At 48.0% G+C, this 21,358-nt stretch overlaps 1 protein-coding gene across 1 annotated transcript in view; it reads right to left on the reverse strand.

Annotated features, from left to right (window-relative positions):
* Positions 1-21,358, reverse strand: part of rbm44 (RNA binding motif protein 44) — a 220,970-nt gene that overhangs the window by 65,394 nt on the left and 134,218 nt on the right. The window contains exons 9-10 of the mRNA XM_038787013.1: positions 15,444-15,531; positions 7,622-7,697 (exon numbers count right to left, since the gene is read on the reverse strand). Coding sequence (XP_038642941.1) covers positions 7,622-7,697; positions 15,444-15,531 — 164 coding nt within the window. The remainder of the gene's footprint in view (positions 1-7,621; positions 7,698-15,443; positions 15,532-21,358) is intronic.

Here is a 21,358-nt window from a genome sequence, read left to right on the forward strand (position 1 = left end):
TGGCCGGGCAAGTGTGTATGGGTGGAACCTCCTGGTGCCAGGTCCCTGAGGGAGACAGTATCTTGGCGGCCGTCGGGGTACACCACATAGGCATACTGGGGGTTGGCATGGAGCAAGTGCACACTGTCCACCAACGGGTCCGCTTTGTGGAGTTGGACATGCCTACGGAGCAGGACCTGTCCTAGAGCTGTGAGCCAAGTCGGGAGCGACACCCCGGATGTGGACTTCCTGGGGAAGGCAAAAAGAAGTTCACGGGGTGTGTTATTCGTAGCAGTGCACAGTAGTGACCGGATGGAGTGTAGTGCATCAGGGAGGACCTCCTGCCAACGAGAGGCTGGGAGGTTCCTGGACCGTAGGGCCAGCTGGACCGTCCTCCAAACTGTCCCGTTCTTCCTCTCTACCTGCCCGTTTCCCCGGGGGTTGTAGGTGGTCGTCCTGCTGGAGGCGATACCCCTGCTGAGCAGGAATTGACGCAGCTCATCACTCATGAATGAGGATCCCCTGTCACTGTGCATGTAGGCGGGGAAACCGAACTGACGAAGATTGTATTGAGGGCCTTGATGACGGTGGCAGATGTCATATCGGGGCATGGAATGGCGAAGGGGAACCTGGAGTACTCATCGACCACGATGAGAATATACGTGTTTCGGTCGGTGGAGGGAAGGGGCCCTTTAAAATCCACGCTGAGGCGTTCAAAGGGGCGGGAGGCCTTCACCAGGAGTGCACGGTCCGGCCGGTAGAAGTGCGGCTTGCACTCCGCACACACCTGGCAGTCCCTGGTGACTGTCCATACTTCCTCGACGGAGTAGGGCAGATTGCGAGCCTTGACAAGGTGGTGCAACCCTGTGACACCCGGGTGACAAAGGCTGTCATGTAGGGCCCGGAGTCGGTCTACTTGTGCGCTGGCACATGTACCTCGGGATAGGGCGTCTGGGGGCTTGTTGAGTTTTCCAGGGCGATACAGAATCTTGTAATTATAGGCAGCGAGCTCGATTCGCGACCGCAAGATTTTATCATTTTTGATCTTTCCCCAATTCGTGCTGTTGAACATGAAGGCTACCGACCGTTGGTCAGTGAGGAGAGTGAATCTCCTGCCGGCCAGGTAATGCCTCCAATGGCGCACAGCTTCAACGATAGCTTGGGCCTCTTTTTCGACGGACGAGTGCCGGATTTCTGAGGCAAGAAGGGTGCGGGAAAAGAATGCCACGGGTCTGCCTGCCTGTTGAGGGTGGTGGCAAGTTCGACATCTGATGTGTCGCTTTCTACTTGGAAGGGCAGTATCTCGTCTACTGCGTGGATCCCGGCTGTGGCTATGTCTGCACTGATACGGGCGAAGGCCTGTTGCACCTCGGCCGTAAGGGGAAACTGGGTGGACTGAATGAGTAGGCGGGCCATGTCCGCGTAGTTCGGGACCCACTGAGCGTAGTACGAAAAGAACCCCAGGCAGCGTTTGAGGGCCTTGAGGCAGTGGGGGAGGGGGAGCTCCATGAGGGGGCGCATGCGGACGGGATCGGGACCCAGAACTCCGTTCTAGACCACATAGCCGAGGATGGCTAAGTGGGTCGTGCTGAACACACTTCTTATTGTAAGTGAGGTTGAGGAAAGTGGCGGTGTGGAGGAATTTAGCAAGGTTGGCATCATGGTCCTGCTGATCATGGCTGGAGATGGTGACGTTGTCTAGGTACGGAAAAGTGGCCCGCAAACCATACCAGTTGACCATTCGGTCCATCTCCCTTTGGAAGACCGAGACCCCGTTAGTGACGCCGAAGGGAACCCTGAGGAAGTGATGAAGACGACCGTCCGCCTCAAAGGCAGTGTATGGACAGTCCGATTTACGAATGGGGAGCTGGTGGTAGGCGGATTTTAGGTCAATCGTCGAGAAGGCCCGGTACTGTGCAATCTGATTGACCATATCAGATGTGCGTGGGAGGGGGTACACGTCGAGCTGCGTGTACCAATTGATGGTCTGGCTGTAGTCCACGACCATTCTATACTTCTCCCCAATTTTAACGACTACCATTTGAGCTCTCCAGGGGCTGTTGTTGGCCTCGATGATACCCTCCCGAAGCAGCCGCTGGGCCTCGGACCTGATGAAGGTCCTGTCCTGGGTGCTGTACCATCTGCTCCTGGTGGCAACAGGTTTGCAATCTGAAGTTGGATTGGCAAAGAGGGAGGGGGGGTCGACCATTAGGGTCGCGAGGCCGCACACAGTGAGGGGTGGTAGGGGCATGCCGAATTTGAGGATTAGGCTCTGGAGGTTGCACTGGAAATCCAGGCCTAGTAATAGTGCAGCGCAGAGATTAGGAAGGACGTAGAGGCGGAAGCCGCTGAATTCTACGCCCCGGATCGTGAGAGTGACCGTGCAGAACCCCCGGATCGGGACGGAATGGGATCCAGAGGCCAGGGAGATTCTTCGGTTGGCGGGGTGGACCGCGAGGGAGCAGCACCTTACCGTATCCGGGTGAATGAAGCTTTTGGTGCTTCCAAAGTCCAGCAGGCAAGAGGTCACATGGCCGTTGATTTTCACCGTAGTCGAAGCGGTGGCCAGGTTTTGTGGACGTGACTGATTAAGCGTCATCGAGGCGAGCTGCGGTTGATCATCACTGGTGTCAGAAGAGAGAGAGCTTGGGGGGCCCCGGTCGTGGAATGTTGTTGGCGTCCAGGCCCCGTGGGGAAGACAAGATGGCGGCGACTGAAGATCCTGTGTGGTACAAAATGGCGGCGCCCATGGGCCACACGTTGCTGGAGCTGAACAAGATGGCGGCGGCCATGGGCCGCACGTGGTCTGGGGGGGGGGGGGGGGGGAGAGAAGATGGCAGTGCCCACTGGCCACGCGTGGCCCCGAGAGGTGAAGATGGCCGCGCGTGGCCCCGGGGGTTGACGATGGCGGCGCCCACTGGCTGCGCGTGGTCCGGGGTGATGAAGATGGCGGCTCCCACTGGCCGCGCGTGGTCCCAGACTAAGATGGCGGCACCCATTGTGTGTGTGTCAGGGATGAGGGGGCGATCGCGGAAACTGCGTGGGCCTGGCACACTGCGGCAAAGTGGCCCTTTTTGCTGCAAGCCTTGCAAATGGCGGTGCGAGCCGGGCAGCGTTGGCGAGGGTGCTTCTGCTGGCCGTCAAAGTAACATCGGGGACACCCGGGGTGCGCGGATTGGCGTGTGGCGCAGGCATATTGGCTGGGTAAGGCCCTGGCTGTGGCGGCCGTTTGCGGGGTCCACAAGGGATAGGATGGGTGGGCCGTGTGGCCGGAGGTATAGGCCTGAGCGTTACGTGAGGCGACCATCATGGAGCGCCCTAACTTTTTAGTCTCCGCTAGGTCAAGCGTGGCCCCATCAAGCAGTCTTTGGCGGATGAGGTCCAACCCAATCCCCGTTACAAAAGCATCGCGCATGAGGAGATTAGAATGTTCGGCGGCCGTGGCGGCCTGACAGTCAAAGTCCCAGACAAGTAGGATTAGGGCCCGCCAGTAGTCTTCAATGGATTCACCAGGGAGTTGAAAGCGAGTGGCGAGTACGTGCCTGGCAAAGAGCGAGTTCGCTTTCTGCGCGTAGTTTTCTTCGAGGAGTGCCATGGCGTCCGCGTAAGTCGGGACGTCCTGGATCAGCGGAAACACGCTGGAGCTCAATCTTGAGTACAGGATCTGTATCTTCTGAGCCTCTATCGGTGGGGTGGTCACTGAGTTTATGTAAGCCTCGAAGCAAGCTAGCCAGTAATTAAAGTCTTTTCTGACGCCGGTTGATTGCGGATCCAGCTGCAGGCGATCTGGTTTGATTCAGAGGGCCATCTTGTAGAAAATCTTACTGCAATAAATTGATGCACGATCAATTGTACAAAGACTCAGATTGGGTACAACTGTGGCTTTATTGCAGTAAGATGCGTGGCCTCCTACAGAAGCTGGCGAAATGGCAGCGGAATAGAGGACACTCATATTTATACTCCTCTTCCTGGGCGGAGTCAGCAGGCAGGGGCTACCGGTGAACCTGTAGTACAGGTCCGACCTTACATCACCTAATACAGGTGTAACAGTGGTTTACCACGCCCCGTAACCCAATAGCCCTTCCTAACCTTTTTGGACACTGAGGGCAATTTAGCATGGCCAATCGACCTAAGCTGCACATCTTTGGACTGTGGGAGGAAACTGGAGCACCCGGAGGAAACCCACACAGACACAGGGAGAACATGCAGACTCCGCACAGACAATGACCCAGCAGGGAATGAAAACTGGGACCCTGGCGCTGTGAAGCATCAGTGCTATCAACCTGTGCTACCGTGCTGCTCACCTTCACCTTGGATGTCCTTAACCCCTGCAACGCCCTTCCAGTCCTCCATCCTTGCCAATTATTGAGGTATGACTCCCAACTTCGCTCTTTCAAATTCAAGGGGTGCAGGTTTACTGTACAACTAATTATCCTCTATAAAATCTGGCTGGACCACATGAAAAGAGTGTCTTAGCTTAATTTTCCTTATCATCCAATTCGACCAAGGGCATCCCAGTAAAGGCCTCACGTTCATCCCGCAACCTTCCCTTTAGAAATTCACAAGGATCATCGTTTCTCTTCATCATTCACCGGTTTTGTGTGTACATAATCTACAACATCCAGCTCTATCTCTCCACCTTTCCTCGCCCATTCATTGTCTCAGTCTTCAGACTGCTCATCTGCAATTCAGACTTCAATAAACTGCAATTTTCTCCAGCTAATCACTGGGCAGATTAAAGTGATTGGGCACGATTTAACGGGTCAGAAACAGAGTCCCGTTTTGGGCACATTTAGCAGGATGTTTCTTGGCACCTGCAGTGCTGAGAATGACAGTGCTATTTAATAGCACTGCCTTTTTTTTGGCCTCGGCAAGGAAAGCCCTGCTGAGGCTGCACTTCCATCATTTCCTGCACTGGGGAGAAGAGTATTCACGGATCATGGCGCCATTTTTAAATATCGCCCGATCTTTCAACCCACCTCCTTGGCATCCCCACCATCGCCTCCGGACTCCCCCACTGCACCCAACCTATCTCTTACAAGGTCCTTGAGTCCCGCTAACCCTATCTCTTAAAGGCAAGGAAACCCCAGGCCTAATCCCTGGCAACGGGCAACATGGCACCTTGGTACTGCTAGCCTGGCATCATCCCTGACAGCCTAGAAGTGCCACCTGGCCCAGGTGGCACTTCCAGGGTGCCTGGTTGTCAGTAGGAGTGTAAGAGTACCCTCGGCCCAGAGTCCGACCGCCCAAGGGTCTCGAATGTCTTGGGAAACACCACCCAGGTGCCGTAAGGCCTGGTTCACATTTGTGGAAACCAGTGCTAAATGCTGCCATGGTGAGGTCTCTTAGGCAAGGCCGTTAGTTCTTAGGTCCCGGTCCACGAGAATCTGGTGTGGACATATTTAAATGAGCCTAATGGCTTCCCTAAATATGTTAATCTGGATCCCGCTCAGCGAGGGCAAAGTCCAGATTGCGAGAGGCTACTCGCGAGATTAAACGGTCTCATCTCGTCACCAAGTTAGGCACGACGAGGCTATTAAATCGCGTCCATTGTCTTTGACCTACAACAACGTACACTTCCCAAAAAATCTAGCTTCCTCTCCCTGACCTACAACAACGTACAGTTGACAAAGTCTGGCCTCCTCTCTCCTGTCACAGTCTTAGTCTGATGTAGATTGTTGCCATGAGAAGCAACTGACTCCAAATTCTTGGTTTTAATTATTGACAGAACTGGATAAACTATGACCAGGCTTATTCAGTCAGTTTCTAGCATGCAGACTTGAATCAGAAGGTTGTGGCTTCATGCTCCACTCCATAATAATAATAATCTTTATTATTGTCTCAAGTAGGCTTACATTAACACTGCAATGAAGTTACCATGAAAATTCCCTAGTCGCCGCACTACGGAGCCTGTTCAGGTACACAGAGGAAGAATTCACCTAATAAGCACGTCTTTCGGGATTTGTAGGAAGAAATCGGAGCGCCCGGAGGAAACCCATGCAGACTCGGGGAGAATGTGCAGACTCTGAACAGACTGTGACCCAAGCGGGAATCAAACCCGGATCCCTGCCGCTGTGAAGCAACAGTACTTACCACTCTGTTACCGTGCCACCCTTCAGGAGCTGAGCAGATAATCTGAGATGATAATTTAACATAGCACTGAGGGAATGTTGTAGTGTCAGAGATGTTACCTTTCCTGATGTCAATGTGAATATTAAAGATTCCGTACCACAGTTTGAGGGCCATTAAATGCAGATTAACTAACGTAATTAGTCATATTACTGGGGCAGCACAGTTAGCACTGCTGCCTCACAGCACCAGGGACTTGGGTGACTGTCTGTATAGAGTTTGCACTTTCTCCCAGTGTCTGCGTGGGTTTCTTCTGGGTGCTCCAGTTTCCTCCCACAATCCAAAGATCTCCAGGTTAGGTGGATTAGTCATGTTAAATTGCCCCTTAGTGTCCAAAGACGTGCAGGATTGGTGGGGTTATGGCATTATGGGGATAGGGTGAGGAAGTGGGCCTGGGTGGGGTGTTCTTTGAGTGTTGGCACAGACTCAACGGGTTGAATGGTCTTCTTCTGCACTCTAGGAATTCTATGGTTCTATAACTGTTAGTGGGATCCTGCTCCATGCAGCTTGTCTATTATATTTGCCATCATAATATTGGGAAATGCACAATCTAACTGTATGAAGCATTGTAGAATGCAGACGTCAGCACAACAGGTAATTTCAATTATCGTGTTAGTTTTACCATTAAATCAGATCAAGGGCAGGGCAGCATGGTGGCACAGTGATAGTACTGCAATCTCATGGTGCCGATGTCCAAGGTTCGATCCCGGCTCTGGGTCACTGTCCGTGTGGAGTTTGCACATTCTCCCCGTGTTTGCGTGGGTTTCACTCCCACAACCCAAAGATGCGTAGGTTAGGTGGACTGGCCATGCTAAATTGCCCCTTAATTGGAAAAAATGAATTGGGTACTCGAAATTTTTAAAAAAAATCAGATCAAGGGCAATTTGTACCTTAACTCCATTTACCCACTACCCAACAAAAAATTTCCCATTTCAGTTTTGAAATCTTCAACTGATCAATGGCTCAGTAACTTTTTGGGGAGATAATTCCAGATTTCCACTATCCATTGCATAATTAAATTCTTTGTTTCATCCATGAATGACCCAATTCTAATTTTCAGCTAATGTTCCTAGTTCTGGTATCGGTATAATGGGCCAAATGACTGCCTTCTATGGTGTAAGTATTCTATAATTCTATGCTAGAGTGGCGAGCTCTTGAATTACATGAAAATCTACAAGTCAGGCATTTCGACTCTGCTGCAGCACTTCCATAGAATCCTATAATTCTTCAACATGAAGCAATGTACCCAGTGTGCAACGATGGAGTAAGAATACAATCTCCATCCATTTCCTACCTGCTTTTCCCCATGTCTTCTCCTGAAGGCAATCTTTAATATTTTCTCTACCTCACCAATTAGCCAAGTTTTTTGTCAGAGTTTAAGCAATGCTTAATGTAGAAAACACATTACAGAATTTTGCTGGGTTACGTCTGGATATCAGGTAATTTTCCATTAAAAGGGATTCACATACTTTCATATACGCATTATGCAAAATAAAGGGTATTCATAACTTACCCTGTTTTACAATATTTTCACAATCATTCTTTGCTTCAACTTTATGTCCTACATGTTGGTAATGATCGGTTTGTGGCTGTAAAAGTCAAGAGTTTTTTTGTTTAAAAAGACTTTTCAAATTTGTTTTTAATCATGGAAGCACCACTGAAGAAATATGGACTTCTGCCAATACAGAAATTTTGATTGTCCATTTACTATTACCAGAGGTACCATGTGAAGCTTTTTTAAAAAGTCAGTGTGAAGATTAGTTGCAGCTAGCTGTTTTCTGCAAATTGGGGGAAATCTACATTGCAGCATAACTAAACATTTCCTTCAAACATAGGAAAGATTGTGACATGTAATGCTTATCTTTCATTCTGTGCATTATTTTTAGTTTTGACAGTCAGGTTACAAGAAATTTCTCCTTTAGTGGAAATAGCAATTGCATTTAAATGGATACAACTTGCAATATTTAGTACCTTTAACAAGTAGAACATCCTAAGGAACTTCATGCTTCACAGGAGAATTATCAAACACCCTGCAGAAATATAAGGAGATAGTAGGACAGGAGATTGGTCAAGGTGGTTTAAGGAGTCTCGAGTCTCTGTAAAGGAATCAAATAGCTAGAAAGGCTGATACTGTAGTCAACACTAAGGGAACTGAAGGTATAGCAGCCAAAAGTGACATGATTGAAGTCAGATCTGCAAGAGGCCAGAATTGATGCAGCACAAAGATCTTAAAGGCAGGTAGGAGATTACAGTAATAAGGAGTGGTGAGGCTGTGGAGGAATTTGAAAGCAAGGTTCAGAATGTTAAAGTTGAAACGTTGCCAGGCTTGGAGCTGATATCGGTCCACCAGCCGATAATGGTTGAATGGGACATAATACAAATTGGGATACATACGTTTCGGATGAGTTCAAGATTGCTTATGGTGGTTGGAAAATGGGAGGCCAGGTGAGACTGCTTTGGGAATTGTAAAATTTGGAAGTAATTTAAAGAAAGGATGAGAGGTTAAGCTTATGAGCTAAGGCAGTCACTAAATCCTTTATCCTTTCAGACATATAGCAGAAATTATCCAAAACATCCCCAAAAATACACTACCATCAACGTAAACCATGAATACTGAACTTTAAAAGAACATAAGACGTATGGTGACTGGGCAGGCAAAGTGGCAGATGGAAGCTCAATGCCGAGAAATGCATTTTGGTAGGAAGAATGTGGAGACACAGTATTAACTAAAGGGAGAAACTCTTGAGGCACAGAAACAAAGGGACCGTGGTGTCTATGTACTTAAGCCTTTGAAAGTGGCAGGGAATGTTGAGAAAGCAGTTAATAAAGCATATGGTATCTGCAGCTTTATTAATTGAGGTATTGAGTACAAGAGTAAGGAGGTCATATTGAACTTGCATAAGATACTAGTTAAACATCATTTGGCATACTGCATCCAGTTCTGGGCATCACAATGGAGGAAAGGTGTGAAGGCATTGGAGAGAGTACAAAGGAGATTCAAACAAATGATTCCAGGGATTTTTTTCCCTTTTTAAAAAAAAAAAAGTACCCAATTCTTTTTTTCTAATTAAGGGGCAATTTAGTGTGGCCAATCCATGTAGTCTGCACACCTTTTGGGTTGTGGGGGTGAGACCCACACAGACATGGGGAGAATGTGCAAACGCCATATGGACAGTGACCCGAGGCTGGGATCGAACCCAGATCCTTGGTGCTTGAGGCAGCAATGCTAACCACTGTGCCACCGTGCTGCCCTATGATTCCAGGGATAAACAACTGCAGCTATGAGGACAAATTGGGGAGGTTAGGTCTGTTTTCCTTTGAGAAAAGGCTGGGAGGAAACTTGATTGTGGTATTCAAGATCATGAGGGGTATGGACAGGGTAAAGTAAGAAACCGCTCTCTCTTGGGAGTACATCAAGCTATAGAGGACACAGATTCAAAATAATGGGCAAAAGAGTAGAAGTAGAAGCCACCAAGGGTGGCTGGAGTCTGGAACAAACACCTGTAAAGGGTGGTGGAGGCAAGTTCAATCAAGGTATTCAAAAGGGAATTGGGATTTTTATCTGGAAAGAAATAATCTGCATTCTTATGGGGATCAGGCAGGGGAGTGAGATTAGGTAGAATATTCTTTCAGTGAGCCAGTGTAGACTCTATGGGCTGAATGGCCAATTTTGTATTGTAAAGATTCTGTAAGTATGTGTCTGAATCTTTAAATAATGCTAATGGGATGAACTTGGTCTGATGAACACCTGTTCAGCCGGGAGCGATGAGCATAAACATTGATGGGACATGCCCAGGCAAACTGAAATGATCAAATCAGCCAGAACATCAGTTTAGCATCATGATAGCATTAAAAAAAAATTTTTTTTGCGGATGTGGGTGTTGCTGGCTCAGCTTGCATCGATTGCTCATCTCTAATTGCCCACGAGAAGGCGGTGATGAACTGCTTTTTGAACTGTTGCAGTCCCTATGGTGTCGGTACACCCACAGTGATGTTAAGGAGGGAATTCGAGAATTCGACTCTGTGACAATAATTTCAAAATGAAGGCGGTGAATGGGTTGGAGGGGAAATTCCAGGTGGTCTTCCCATATAGCTGCTGGCCTCGTCTTTCTAGATGGTAGCAGTCATGGGTTTTGAAGGTGCTGCCTAAGCAGCCAATTTTGTAGGGCATCTTGCAGATCAGGCTTTTTCAAAGTGCAGGTCACGATCCGCAGGAGGATTGTGGCGCGTGTCGGGAGGGTTGCAGAGCGATCCGTGATGGCATTCCCGTAGTGGTCCCGATCGCAGAAGCTCCCCAAAGGCCGCTACCGGCCACTTGTCGTCAAGCGCCCTACATATACGTGATTTTGACGCAAATCATGGAGGAGAGCATCTTCCATTTTCTAGCTGCTAGCACGCAAGACGAGAGGACTGTGAAGACGAATTGTTTTCTTCCATAAAAGACAGCCAGAGATGCAAATAGGTTTGTACCTACTGGCATAATCTCATGTATGAATCTGCTGGAGAGAGCTGCACAGGAGAGTCCAGGGCAGGACAAAGCAATGCTAACTCTGTACAGAACTCCAGGATCTCTGGTTAACAGCCTACAAAAGAGAAACGCAACTCGGGAACAAAGCAGTATAAAGATGATTTCTTGAGATACGGTTTTGTCAATTGTGACATTTTAAATAAGGATGCAAAGCCCATGTGTGTAATGTACAGAAATGTATTGGCAATTGAGAGAAGTTTCAAATTTTGAAAGTGGTGTGAGAAAAATTCCTTTTGGAGATTGAGACCTCAGAGTCAGTTATTAACTTACAGCTGACTCCAAATAAAAAGATGACGCTGCTGTACCTTGCCTGTGACATGAGGCTGTCAGCATTCTGGAGTAGCACCTCCCAGGATTATCCAGTACTGGTCAAACAAGCATTTTGTTGCTATTGCCCTTCATGACAACGTACATGTACGAGGTTTAATTTTCCTTGCTCACAATAATGAAGACAGCACAAAGGAACTGGCTGAAGTCTGCATCCGATATGCGCATTCGCCTCTCCTCCTGTGAACCTGATTGGAGTGAAATCATGAGGACCAAGCAGATTCCCTTTTTGCATTAAAGGTAAGGGAACGTGGCTTGGGTCGTGAAGGTTGGCTGGCATGGGGCACGAAGGCCGACCGTCTGGCAAAAGTGGATCCCGGAAAAAAAACGTTTGAAAAAAACTCAACAAACTGCTGCCACTGTTTGCTGGTGGTGGAGGGAGTGAATGTTTGTGGAAGAGGTGCCAATCAAGTGAACTGCTTTGTCCTGGATGATTTCGAGCTGGAGTGTTGTTGGAGCTGCACTCTTCCAGGCAAATGGAGGGTATTCCAGCACACTTCTGACTTGTGCCTTGTAAATGGTGGAAACACTGGTTGATGACTCTGGTGCATTGCCCTCGAGCCATTCTGAGGAGAGATACAATGCTGCTCACAGCTTTACAAGTTCCCATATAGAGCAGGCCACAGAACGTCTGAAGATGTGCTTCAGATGCTAGGGCCACCTCATAGCTCACGACAATATACTCCTGGTAGGGTTTCCTGCATCATCGCAGTGTTTTGCACCCTTCACAATCTGGCAATGCAAAGAGCTGAGCCCTTGCCAGAGGGTGACCTGGTGCAAGATGGGAACTCATTGAGGATGAAGATCCAATGGCACAGGAAGCTGCTGAGGGTCAATAGGAACACGATAACGCCATGGAGGAATTAAGACGTTCCCGTGATACTTTAATATTGACAGAATAGTTATGCGAGGGCAGATGGTCACATCTTTCCCAGCTCTCAATGCCATTTCCTTTCATCTCAGGAAATGCCCAAACATTTGCAGCAAGAATGAGCCAAGGCCAAGATCTCAGTTTTAGTCTGCAGTGCCCTGTGAATGCACGCACTCTGGGAACTGAGTCCACTGAGGAATCTGAATGATGTGAGAGAAGACTTGACACTTTTGTCATCATCTAATGAAGTAAACACTGTTGTGACTGAGATGAGAACGTCATGTTCTACCACTACCAGAGTCGACACAAATGCTATCAATGCTCATGAGCTGTTCTATTCTAGCATGGTGGTTAGCATCAATGCTTCACAGCTCCAGGGTCCCAGGTTCGATTCCCGGCTGGGTCACTGTCTGTGTGGAGTCTGCACGTCCTCCCCGTGTGTGCATGGGTTTCCTCCGGGTGCTCCGGTTTCCTCCCACAGTCCAAAGATGTGCGGGTTAGGTGGATTGGCCATGCTAAATTGCCCGTAGTGTAAGGTGAATGGGGCGATTGTTGGGATACGGGTTACGTGGGTTTAAGTGGGGTGATCATTGCTCGGCACAACGTCGAGGGCCGAAGGGCCTGTTCTGTGCTGTACTGTTCTATGTTCTATGTATTCCTTGAGAAAGAAGGGTTAGAAGTTCAAGGAAGGGGTGACTAGTTCAACTGAAGTTATCGCATGAATGTTATCTCACAGTGGGACATTATTACTAAGTGGGAGGATTGCCGAACTTCAACACGAGAGGATTCCAATGCACAATTTCACAACGCGTTTAGTGACCAAAATATTCACACAACAATCAAATGTATTCACAAAAATGCAATTGTTTTAATGATAGATCACTCATGAATCAAAAGTGACATCAAAATATCTTAACCGTCCTAATCTGACTGCTACCCCTCAGTGCAATCCCCAATATCCACAGCACAGGTGGAGGCAACTTGCGGACTGCTACATCCTGATGTATGATGACCTTGGCATATGTCCTCTGGTAGCCCAAGGCCTGGAGGACCCCAGCCTGATAAGGGTCACCTGCTCAGGGCAAAAGCACAATTGGCAGCCGCAAGTAGCTAGGAGTGGATGGAGTCACAGGCAGAGGGAACTCTGATGAGTGGCTGCACACCCTTGGGAATGTCAGGAGATGGTACATCTGGAGGGAGGGTAAGGAGCCTTATCCCCATGTCCCTCCATCATGATTGTGCCCACCAGGTGTGATGCCATAGAGTGCAGGGCCGAGGCAAACCAAGCAAGATCTGCTGGACCAAGATCTCCATGGTGATTGCCAACTTTCCCATACTGGCCTTGAAGTGCTCACATGTTGGGAGCGACATCAGAGAACGCAGACAGACTAATCAATTGTTAACTCTAGTTTGTTGAGTGACTGTCGAATCTCTGCCTATCGTTTCTCCAGCATGGAGTTAGCAGCTGCTTCTGGAGGCTCATCACCTGACTCAGACAGAGCAGCTGGCTGGTCCTCAGCAGCCCTCTGAGTGCCAGAGACCTAGACTGTCCCTGCCTTCAGCTGCTGTGAGGGCATATCAGTGAGGTGTTCTCCAGAAAGTGAGCTTAAGTTGAATCTAAAGCTATGCCCTTCCTCCTCTGACAGTCAGGGGCTTGGACTGGAAATCGGCTGCTTTGTGGGCCACAAAATGCTGGTGCCTTCGAGCAAGGATTTCAGTTGACAAGCATGGCTGTACAAGATGCATGTGACTCAGTCAGATTGTCAAGATTTACTGACGTGATGGAGCAGTGATCTGTACTAGGTTGCTGGGAGAGGCCGATCTACCCTTACCGACAGGAGCAATTCCTGCCCTCCAAGCCAGCTCGGCTGCAGGCCCCTCAAACTCTGAGAGAAATGTTGGCCACCCCTCCCCATGTCTGTGATCTTTCAGGACTGTTATGTGCAAGACCTGCAGCAGTGGTTGGGCAAGGTGCATGTCCCCAGTGTGTGGTAATGTGAAAGTTGGAAAATAAGTGTTAATACGTGTCCCCCGCTAATGGATGCAAGAAGTCCTGAAGAAAGTATGTGATGCCATGATGAGAGTTTGTAGGGAGGTGAAGGATGACGTAGCCTGGTGGAGCAGATGAGATCCTTCATCCGCTTCCGACCCAGGTGCCAGTGGCGCTTACCTCCTGTGTGATGGCATCCTAACCCAGAGGTTCTAGGTCCATGTGCCTCCTGGAGCCATCTCTATTATACAAGACACCCATACGCACCTGCACTCCTTTGATCAAGGCCCCAAACTCTCATGGGTGAAGCAGGCTGTTGCTTGTTACAAGAAGCTTTCGGTTTTCTTCTTCTGAGTGAAAGACATCTCTACAAGTGTCCAGAAGGCAGATGAGCTGGAGTGAAATGTATGTGTTGAATTGGCATTCAAATATGGCGCCTGGAACTTTGAACCCCCGCAAGCTGACGGACGAATCATCTTCGATCTGCCAGTTTATTCAGTCAGATACCCGCCTGTGAATAATGAATGAGCTTCCAAGTGCACAGTTGGATGTGAGTTCCCACCATTACGGCCAATGGGTGGGTGTCGCCAGAACCTATCACCACTGCATTTAGCCTCAAACGGAAATTCCACCCGAACAATCCAGGGAGTATTTGGCCTCCTTCTTCCAAAATGCATTACCTTTCAGTGATCTGCATTGAATTTCATTTGTCAATTGCACACTCATTCTGCAAGCTTGTCGTCTTGTATTTCAGTCTTCCTCTGCATTAACTGCTTTGTAAATGATTAATACCACTTCCCACCATTTGCAAGTTTGACTAATTATCTTTAACTCCTACTCTTTTCTTTGCTCTGTGATGTGTTGGGTACTCTGAATGTGTGGAGCCTGCCTTTACCATAGCAGTAACACATACAGGCTACCAACACTTGAAATAGTACAACACTATTTTATTAAGCTAGAAACTGTTGAACATAGTGTCGACCCACAGTGAAAGTAGGTTAGATTAAACTGAAGCCCCATGCCTATCCTAACCAGTCTATACTCTCAGCACATGATAAAGATCTGTGCTACAAGTTGTGAGCTCTGTCCTTCTTAGAGGCTGCATCCCGAATGACCGGGAAAACTAGTGCCCTCTGTCTTTATAGTGAGTGTGTTCTAACTGGTGATTAGCTGCGGTGTTGTGTGTTGATTGGTCTTGCTGTGTGTCAATCAGTGTGTGTCTGCACCATGATATACTGGTGTGTATATTATAACACTGTCGCTAACTTGCTTGTCGTTCTGCTGCTTGTCCCAACTTCACATTTTCTGACCTTAATCATTGTCTATGTAGTACCTTATCAAAGGTTTTTTTGGAATCCAAATATATTAAAACTTACTTTGTTACTCTTTTCTATCCTTTACTTCTTCAAAAAAATTCAATAATAGTCTATCAAATCTGTCCTGGCCCTTCATGGTATTTTCACTTTCTAGGCATTTTTAAATTACATTTTTGAGTAAGGTTCCCAGTATTTTATAGCTCTATATAGGTTTAAAGTTCTTTGGGCTTATTCTATCTTCCTTTGTTATATATTGGAATCACATTGTTACAATATTCATTGAATGTTTAATTATATATTTACCTCATCAGATAGCACATCAGCTTCTTCTTTAGTTCCAACAAGCTTTTCAGCAGCAGTTTCCTGAGACTCTTGTTCAGCAATGCGATCTCTAATTAGAACAAGAAAATTGAGGTGAATTCCTGTACTCATGTAAAATCCAAGTATCTCAGACTTAAAAAAAAAATTTAGAGTGCCCAATTAATTTTTCCAATTAAGGGGCAATTTAGCATGGCCAATCCACTACCCTGCACATCTTTGGGTTGTGGGGACGAAACCCACACAAACACGGGGAGAATGTTAAAGCTCCACATAGTGACCCAGAGCCGGAATTGAACCTGGGACTTCAGCGTCGTGAGGCAGTAGTGCTAACCCACTGGGCCACCGTGCTGCGCCCAGTATCTCACACTTTTGATAATATTAATGTTTCTGTATGATAAACAAAGAATGCAAATTGCAAAATAGGCAAGGAGTCATGTTTCTAAACCTAGTTCTCAGTTTTTAAACTTTTTTGGAGAAAATAAAAACACTGAGAAAATGAGAATACTGGACAATATTTAGCTGGGTTTTTAGGTTAGATTTTTCATACATTCAGCTCCATCTGCCACTTCCATAAGTGGACTTTTTATTTCCTATAATTCTGGAGTCTTAACCTGCGCGATAATCAGAATTCACCTAAACTGCAAATTTTAATTTAATATGAAATCCTCCCTGAGCCATCTTTTCCTCCTTGTGAATTTTGTTGAAAATTGTAGACACGAATAACAGTTGTATGATCCTTATAAAAGTCCTGGTATTGCATCGCAGTCCTTGCCTAACATGCACCCAGGGCATTTTACAGAAGGGTTAATTGGGCGGTAATCAGGACAGGAGTTTCTGATTATTTCCTTCCAACTGAGGCCATCTGTACATTCTCTCCCCGAGATGATCTAACTTAACAATGAACTTGGGACCATCTGCTCAAGTAGCAACTAAATTCACTTGGCCAACATGGAAACCCTTTTTCTCTGGATGTTAAATCCTGCAGCATCTTCGTTTATATTTGTCAAGGACAAAGAGACCTGATTTCCAAATTGGGCAAGAGAAAAAAAAACAGAAAAGAACATTTGTACTTTTCAATACAAACACCTTGGGGAGAAACTTTAGGGAAAGCACAGCATCTTTGAAAACGTACCACAAACCATTTAAGCACAAGTTTACCAAAGAGTTTATTCCACCGAGGGCCTAGGAGTTTCTAAATAACCTATAATGAAGGTCTGGAGATGGATTTTTAGATCCTGTTGAGGTTGGGAATGGAAGCAGGCAGGTTATGAGGTGGTGTAAGCCTGCGTCAGTTTCCTCCTGCTATTCTCACCCCTGGTGAGTTTCATCAGGGCAAAGGGAATCAGGGCAGAGGGAACCCGGGCTGAGAACCCACCCGGTCCACTAACAACTCCAATTAAAGGCGTAAAGTGGTTCATAGATTTTGGTGGGGGTGCAAGAGCTGCACGCTAGGTCAGGGACAGGCGCATCAAAGAAGCAATACGGAAGGGAGCCAATCTTGGCTGGCCCAAAAAATTAGGTGCGCGCATAAAAGGGAGGACAGTTCAGAGGGTTACTCAACCAATATCACACAGAGGCCATCAGGCTGTGGGAAGAACGTTCTGCATCTGCATGCAATGGAGTAGTGTAGGTGATCAGCCTCTTGGCTTCGTGGGGCATAACAGGAGGGGGAAGGACGCCGGACACAATTGGAAGCCCATCTGAGTGCAAGGAAGGGGGGTGGGGGGGGGGGGGGGGGTAGAGGCTGCCAAGCACAGCACCATGCATACCTAAAAAATATGTCAGCCTGTTGAAGGAACAACACAGGGCTACTTGCATACCAAATAGAATAAGTAGCAAGTGATAGAGCTAAGCAATTCCACAACCAACCGATCAGATCCAAGATCGGCAGTCCTGCCACATCACTGGAGGGAGGAGGCTCCACAAATATGCCCATCCTCAGTGATGGAAGAACTTAGCACGTCAGTGCAAAAGAGAAGGCGAAAGCATTTTCAACAACCAGTGCCGAGTTATTATCCATTACATCTGCCCCCAGAAGTCCCCAGCATCACGCATACAAATGATATCAAGAAACGGCAAAAGGCGCTGTATACTACAAAGGCTTTGGGTCCTGACAATATTCCAGTAGTACTACACTTGTACTCCAGAACCTTACGTGCCTCAAATCAAGCTGTTGTAGTGCAGCTATGGAATCTACCCAGTAATGTGGAAAATTGCCCAGGTAGGTCTTGTAAACAAAAAGCAGGACAAATCCAACCCAACCAATTACCACCCCACCAGTCTACTCTTGATCAGTAAAGTCATGGAAAGGTTATCAGCAGTGCTATCAAGCAGCACTTGCTTAACAATAACCTGCCCACTGACATTCACTCCACCAAGGCCACTCAGCTTCTGACCTCATTACAGTCTTAGACCACAAGACATAGGAGCAGAATTAGGCCATTCAGCCCATCGTGTCTTCTCTGCCATTCAATCATGGCTGATATGTTTCTCATCCATTCTCCAGGACTTTTCCCCAAAACCTTTGATCCCCTATTAATCAATAACCAATCTATCTCTGTCTTAAAGGCACTCAGTGACTTGGCCTTCATAGCCTTCTACGGCAGAGGGTTCCACAGATTTACCAGCCTTTGTCTGAAGAAATTCCTCCTCATCTCAGTTTTAAAGGATCCTTCAGTCTAAAGCTATCCCCTCGGGTTCTGTTTTTTCCTCCAAGTGGAAATATCCTCTTCATGTCCACTCTATCCAGGCCTCTCAGTATCCTGTAGGTTTCAAATAAGATCCTCCCTCATCCTTCTAAACTCTAACGAGTACAGACCCAGAGTCCTCAACCGTTCCTCATACGACAAGCTCTTCATTCTAGGGATCATTCCGGTGAATCTCCTCTGGACCATTTCTAAGGCCAGCACATCCTTCCTTAGATATGGGGCCTAAAACTGCTTACAAATACTCCAAATGGGGTCTGAGCAGAGCATTATACAGCCTCAGAAGTACATCCCTGCTCCTGTATTCTAGTCCCCTCAATGTGAATGTTGACATTGCATTTGCCTTCCGAACTGCCGACTGAACCTGGACGTAAATGTTAAGCGAATCTTGAACTGGGACCCCAAGTTCCTTTGTGCTACTGGTTTCCTAAGTTTTTTCTCAAAGAAGATAGTCTATGCCTTCATTCTTCCTCCAAAGTGCATAACCTCACACTTTTCAAAATTGCATTCCATCTGCCACTTCTTTACCCACTCTCGTCCAAATCCTTCTGCAGACCCACTGCTTCCTCAACACTACCTATTAGGGCAGCACGGTAGCACAGTGGGTAGCACTGTGGCTTCACAGCTCTAGGGTCGCAGGTTTGATTCCCGGCTGGGTCACTGTCTGTGCGGAGTCTGCACGTTCTCCCTGTGTCTGCGTGCGTTTCTTCCGGGTGCTCCGGTTTCACCCCACTAGTCCAAAAGATGTGCTGTTAGGTAATTTGGACATTCTGAATTCTCCCTCCGTGAACCCGAACTGGCGCCCGAGTGTGGCGACAAGGGGCTTTTCACAGTAACTGCAGCTGAAAGAACAGTTCCTGTGCTTCTGGCCAGAACTCCACGTTCCTCCTTAGGAGAGTTATCTTCCGGTATGATGAGTTTAGATTTCTTACTTTTGTGACAGTTCAAGTTGGGGACCAGTTCGTTTGGACTTCCTCTTCTTTTCCTGGATTACAAGGGCTTTGTGCAATTAGTGAAATTCCTAAGGCTAAGCGAGGAATTCTTTTGTTGGAACTCCTGGTGGTAGCTCCTCGTCCTGGGGCCATGGAATTTACACCAGGCATTCCTTTTGGATTAGCAGAATTGTCCCATTTTTAAACATGGCAAAAGAATAAAGTTTTGGATTTCTTTCCATGTCACACGGACCCAACTATTCAGACTCTGATGTAATTCCATGCTTACGTCTTCACATGTAGTCGAGACATGTTATAAACATTTGTTCTGTGTGCAGGTCCCCTGTCATGTGACTCTTTACATCACACTGCGGGCGGTACTATTCTCCAGTTCCACATTAACCCTTACTATGTGATGCGAGCATCAATTCACACGACACAGAGAGTTGAAGTGAACAGTGGCTTTAATCAACTAGAACAGTGCCTCCCTGTGACTGCTCTGCTATGAGAGCAGCCTACAGGGCAGCTTCTCTTTATACCTCCCCTCAAGGGAGTGGAGCCAGGGGCAGAGCCTACAAGGGCACCAACATGATATAATCAGTGTAGTACATAGGTGGAGCCCACATGGGCAACAGCGTGATACAATGTGGTACAGTGGTGAATAGTTGCTATAATACGTTCACCACACTATGCCAACACCTTTATACAACAACTACTGCAGAAAAGGCAGAGTTTCAGGCATCAGAAGAGCACAGGAATGGGCTGAGGGACAGGATCACAACAGAGGACATATCCTCAGCAGAGATTGTATCATTGAAGGTGGAGCTTTTTGGACATGTCAGAGAATTAGTGCTGCAGGAAACTATGACTCTCCAGGCACGTGCTCACTGAGATTTGTACACTCAACACTGAGGACCTTATACCTTATAGCAGTGGTTGCCATGCCCTGTCAGTAATTGTCAGGACACTTCAGCCCTGAACATCTTCACCTCTGGCTCCTTCTAAAGGTCAGCGGTGCCAACCCACCCGTGCGTGTGGGAGAGGCCGACTGGGTGCCAGTCCTCCTGGTGACGCTCCCAAGCTAACGCCGCTGTCACCTCCTCCCTGACAACACTGGCTGCCATGTGGCTGACCTTCCGAGCCCCTCGGAGGAACATGGCATCCCATCCGCACTCAACCATGTCCAACAATCTGGCCAGGTCAGCAACCCGAATCATGGGGATGATCTCCTCGGTGGCATCGTTGCGAGTTGTGTGGGGTTTGCTCTAAAGGATTGGTTTAAGTGCTGCTCTTCCTTGTTGGCAGGAATCTGGCAAGCACGGAACCAATGAAACAACCGGCAGGACCATCATTTGTGGTGTGAAAACTGTGGGGCCTCATTAAGTGCAGATACATACATCGGCAGGCAACAGCCGTGGTCAGGCTTCTGGGCACATTCTGGTAAGCACCTCATAATTGCTGATGCACACTAGGTGGAGGCAGGAACACCCAGATGAAACAGCAGGCGGAGATCGGCTTGATCCCAGGACCGAACTGGGATCAGATGCCAAGTCTCTAGACCAGGTTTACCCAGAGCTGATGCAGTCGATAGAGTGCAGTTTGATATTTAGAGGGAGATGCCAGCGACACTCCAGCAGGTCCAGAGCCGATTGGAGTCCCAGAGACTACAAACGTTGGAGATAGCGTGGACAATGCATGGAACTGAGGCCCACAATGCAACAGAATGAATGGAGGTGTCCAAGGCGAGGCACAGTCATTGACGGCCATGGCTGACTTAATCAGCAGAATGTCCAACTGGCTGGGGACGTTTCCAGTCCGAGGTGGGCCTGTATGAGGCGCTGCGGAGCATGTCCTAGTCTCAGGTGGGCATTACCGAGGTGCTGCGGTGCATGTCCTTGACATAGGTGGGCTTTTCTGGGGCGCTGCAGAGCATATCCCAGCCACTGAGGAGCATCACTGAGGGCGTCGACACCATGCTGCCGAAATTGGGAAGCTGTCAGGGCTGGGAGGATCAAATGATGCAAGGACAGCTGTGGCTCGATCCAGCTGCCCCGCCAACCCATGATGACCCTCAAGGCCCTATGGGCACTGACCGCGAGGAGGAGCGCTGGGTGCCAATCCTATTGAGTGGCAACGGTAGCCACCAGCACCTTCACCCCCATCAGCCACAGGGGACCCCGCTCGGGGCATCAAAGCCACAGGACGGGGTAAGCAACAGGCTGCCCCTACTCTGATGTGCATCCTGGGGCCACACCTAGAC

The sequence above is a fragment of the Scyliorhinus canicula genome, chromosome 2 (assembly GCF_902713615.1).
Source record: "Scyliorhinus canicula chromosome 2, sScyCan1.1, whole genome shotgun sequence".
In the NCBI taxonomy this organism is placed as follows: Eukaryota; Metazoa; Chordata; class Chondrichthyes; order Carcharhiniformes; family Scyliorhinidae; genus Scyliorhinus; species Scyliorhinus canicula.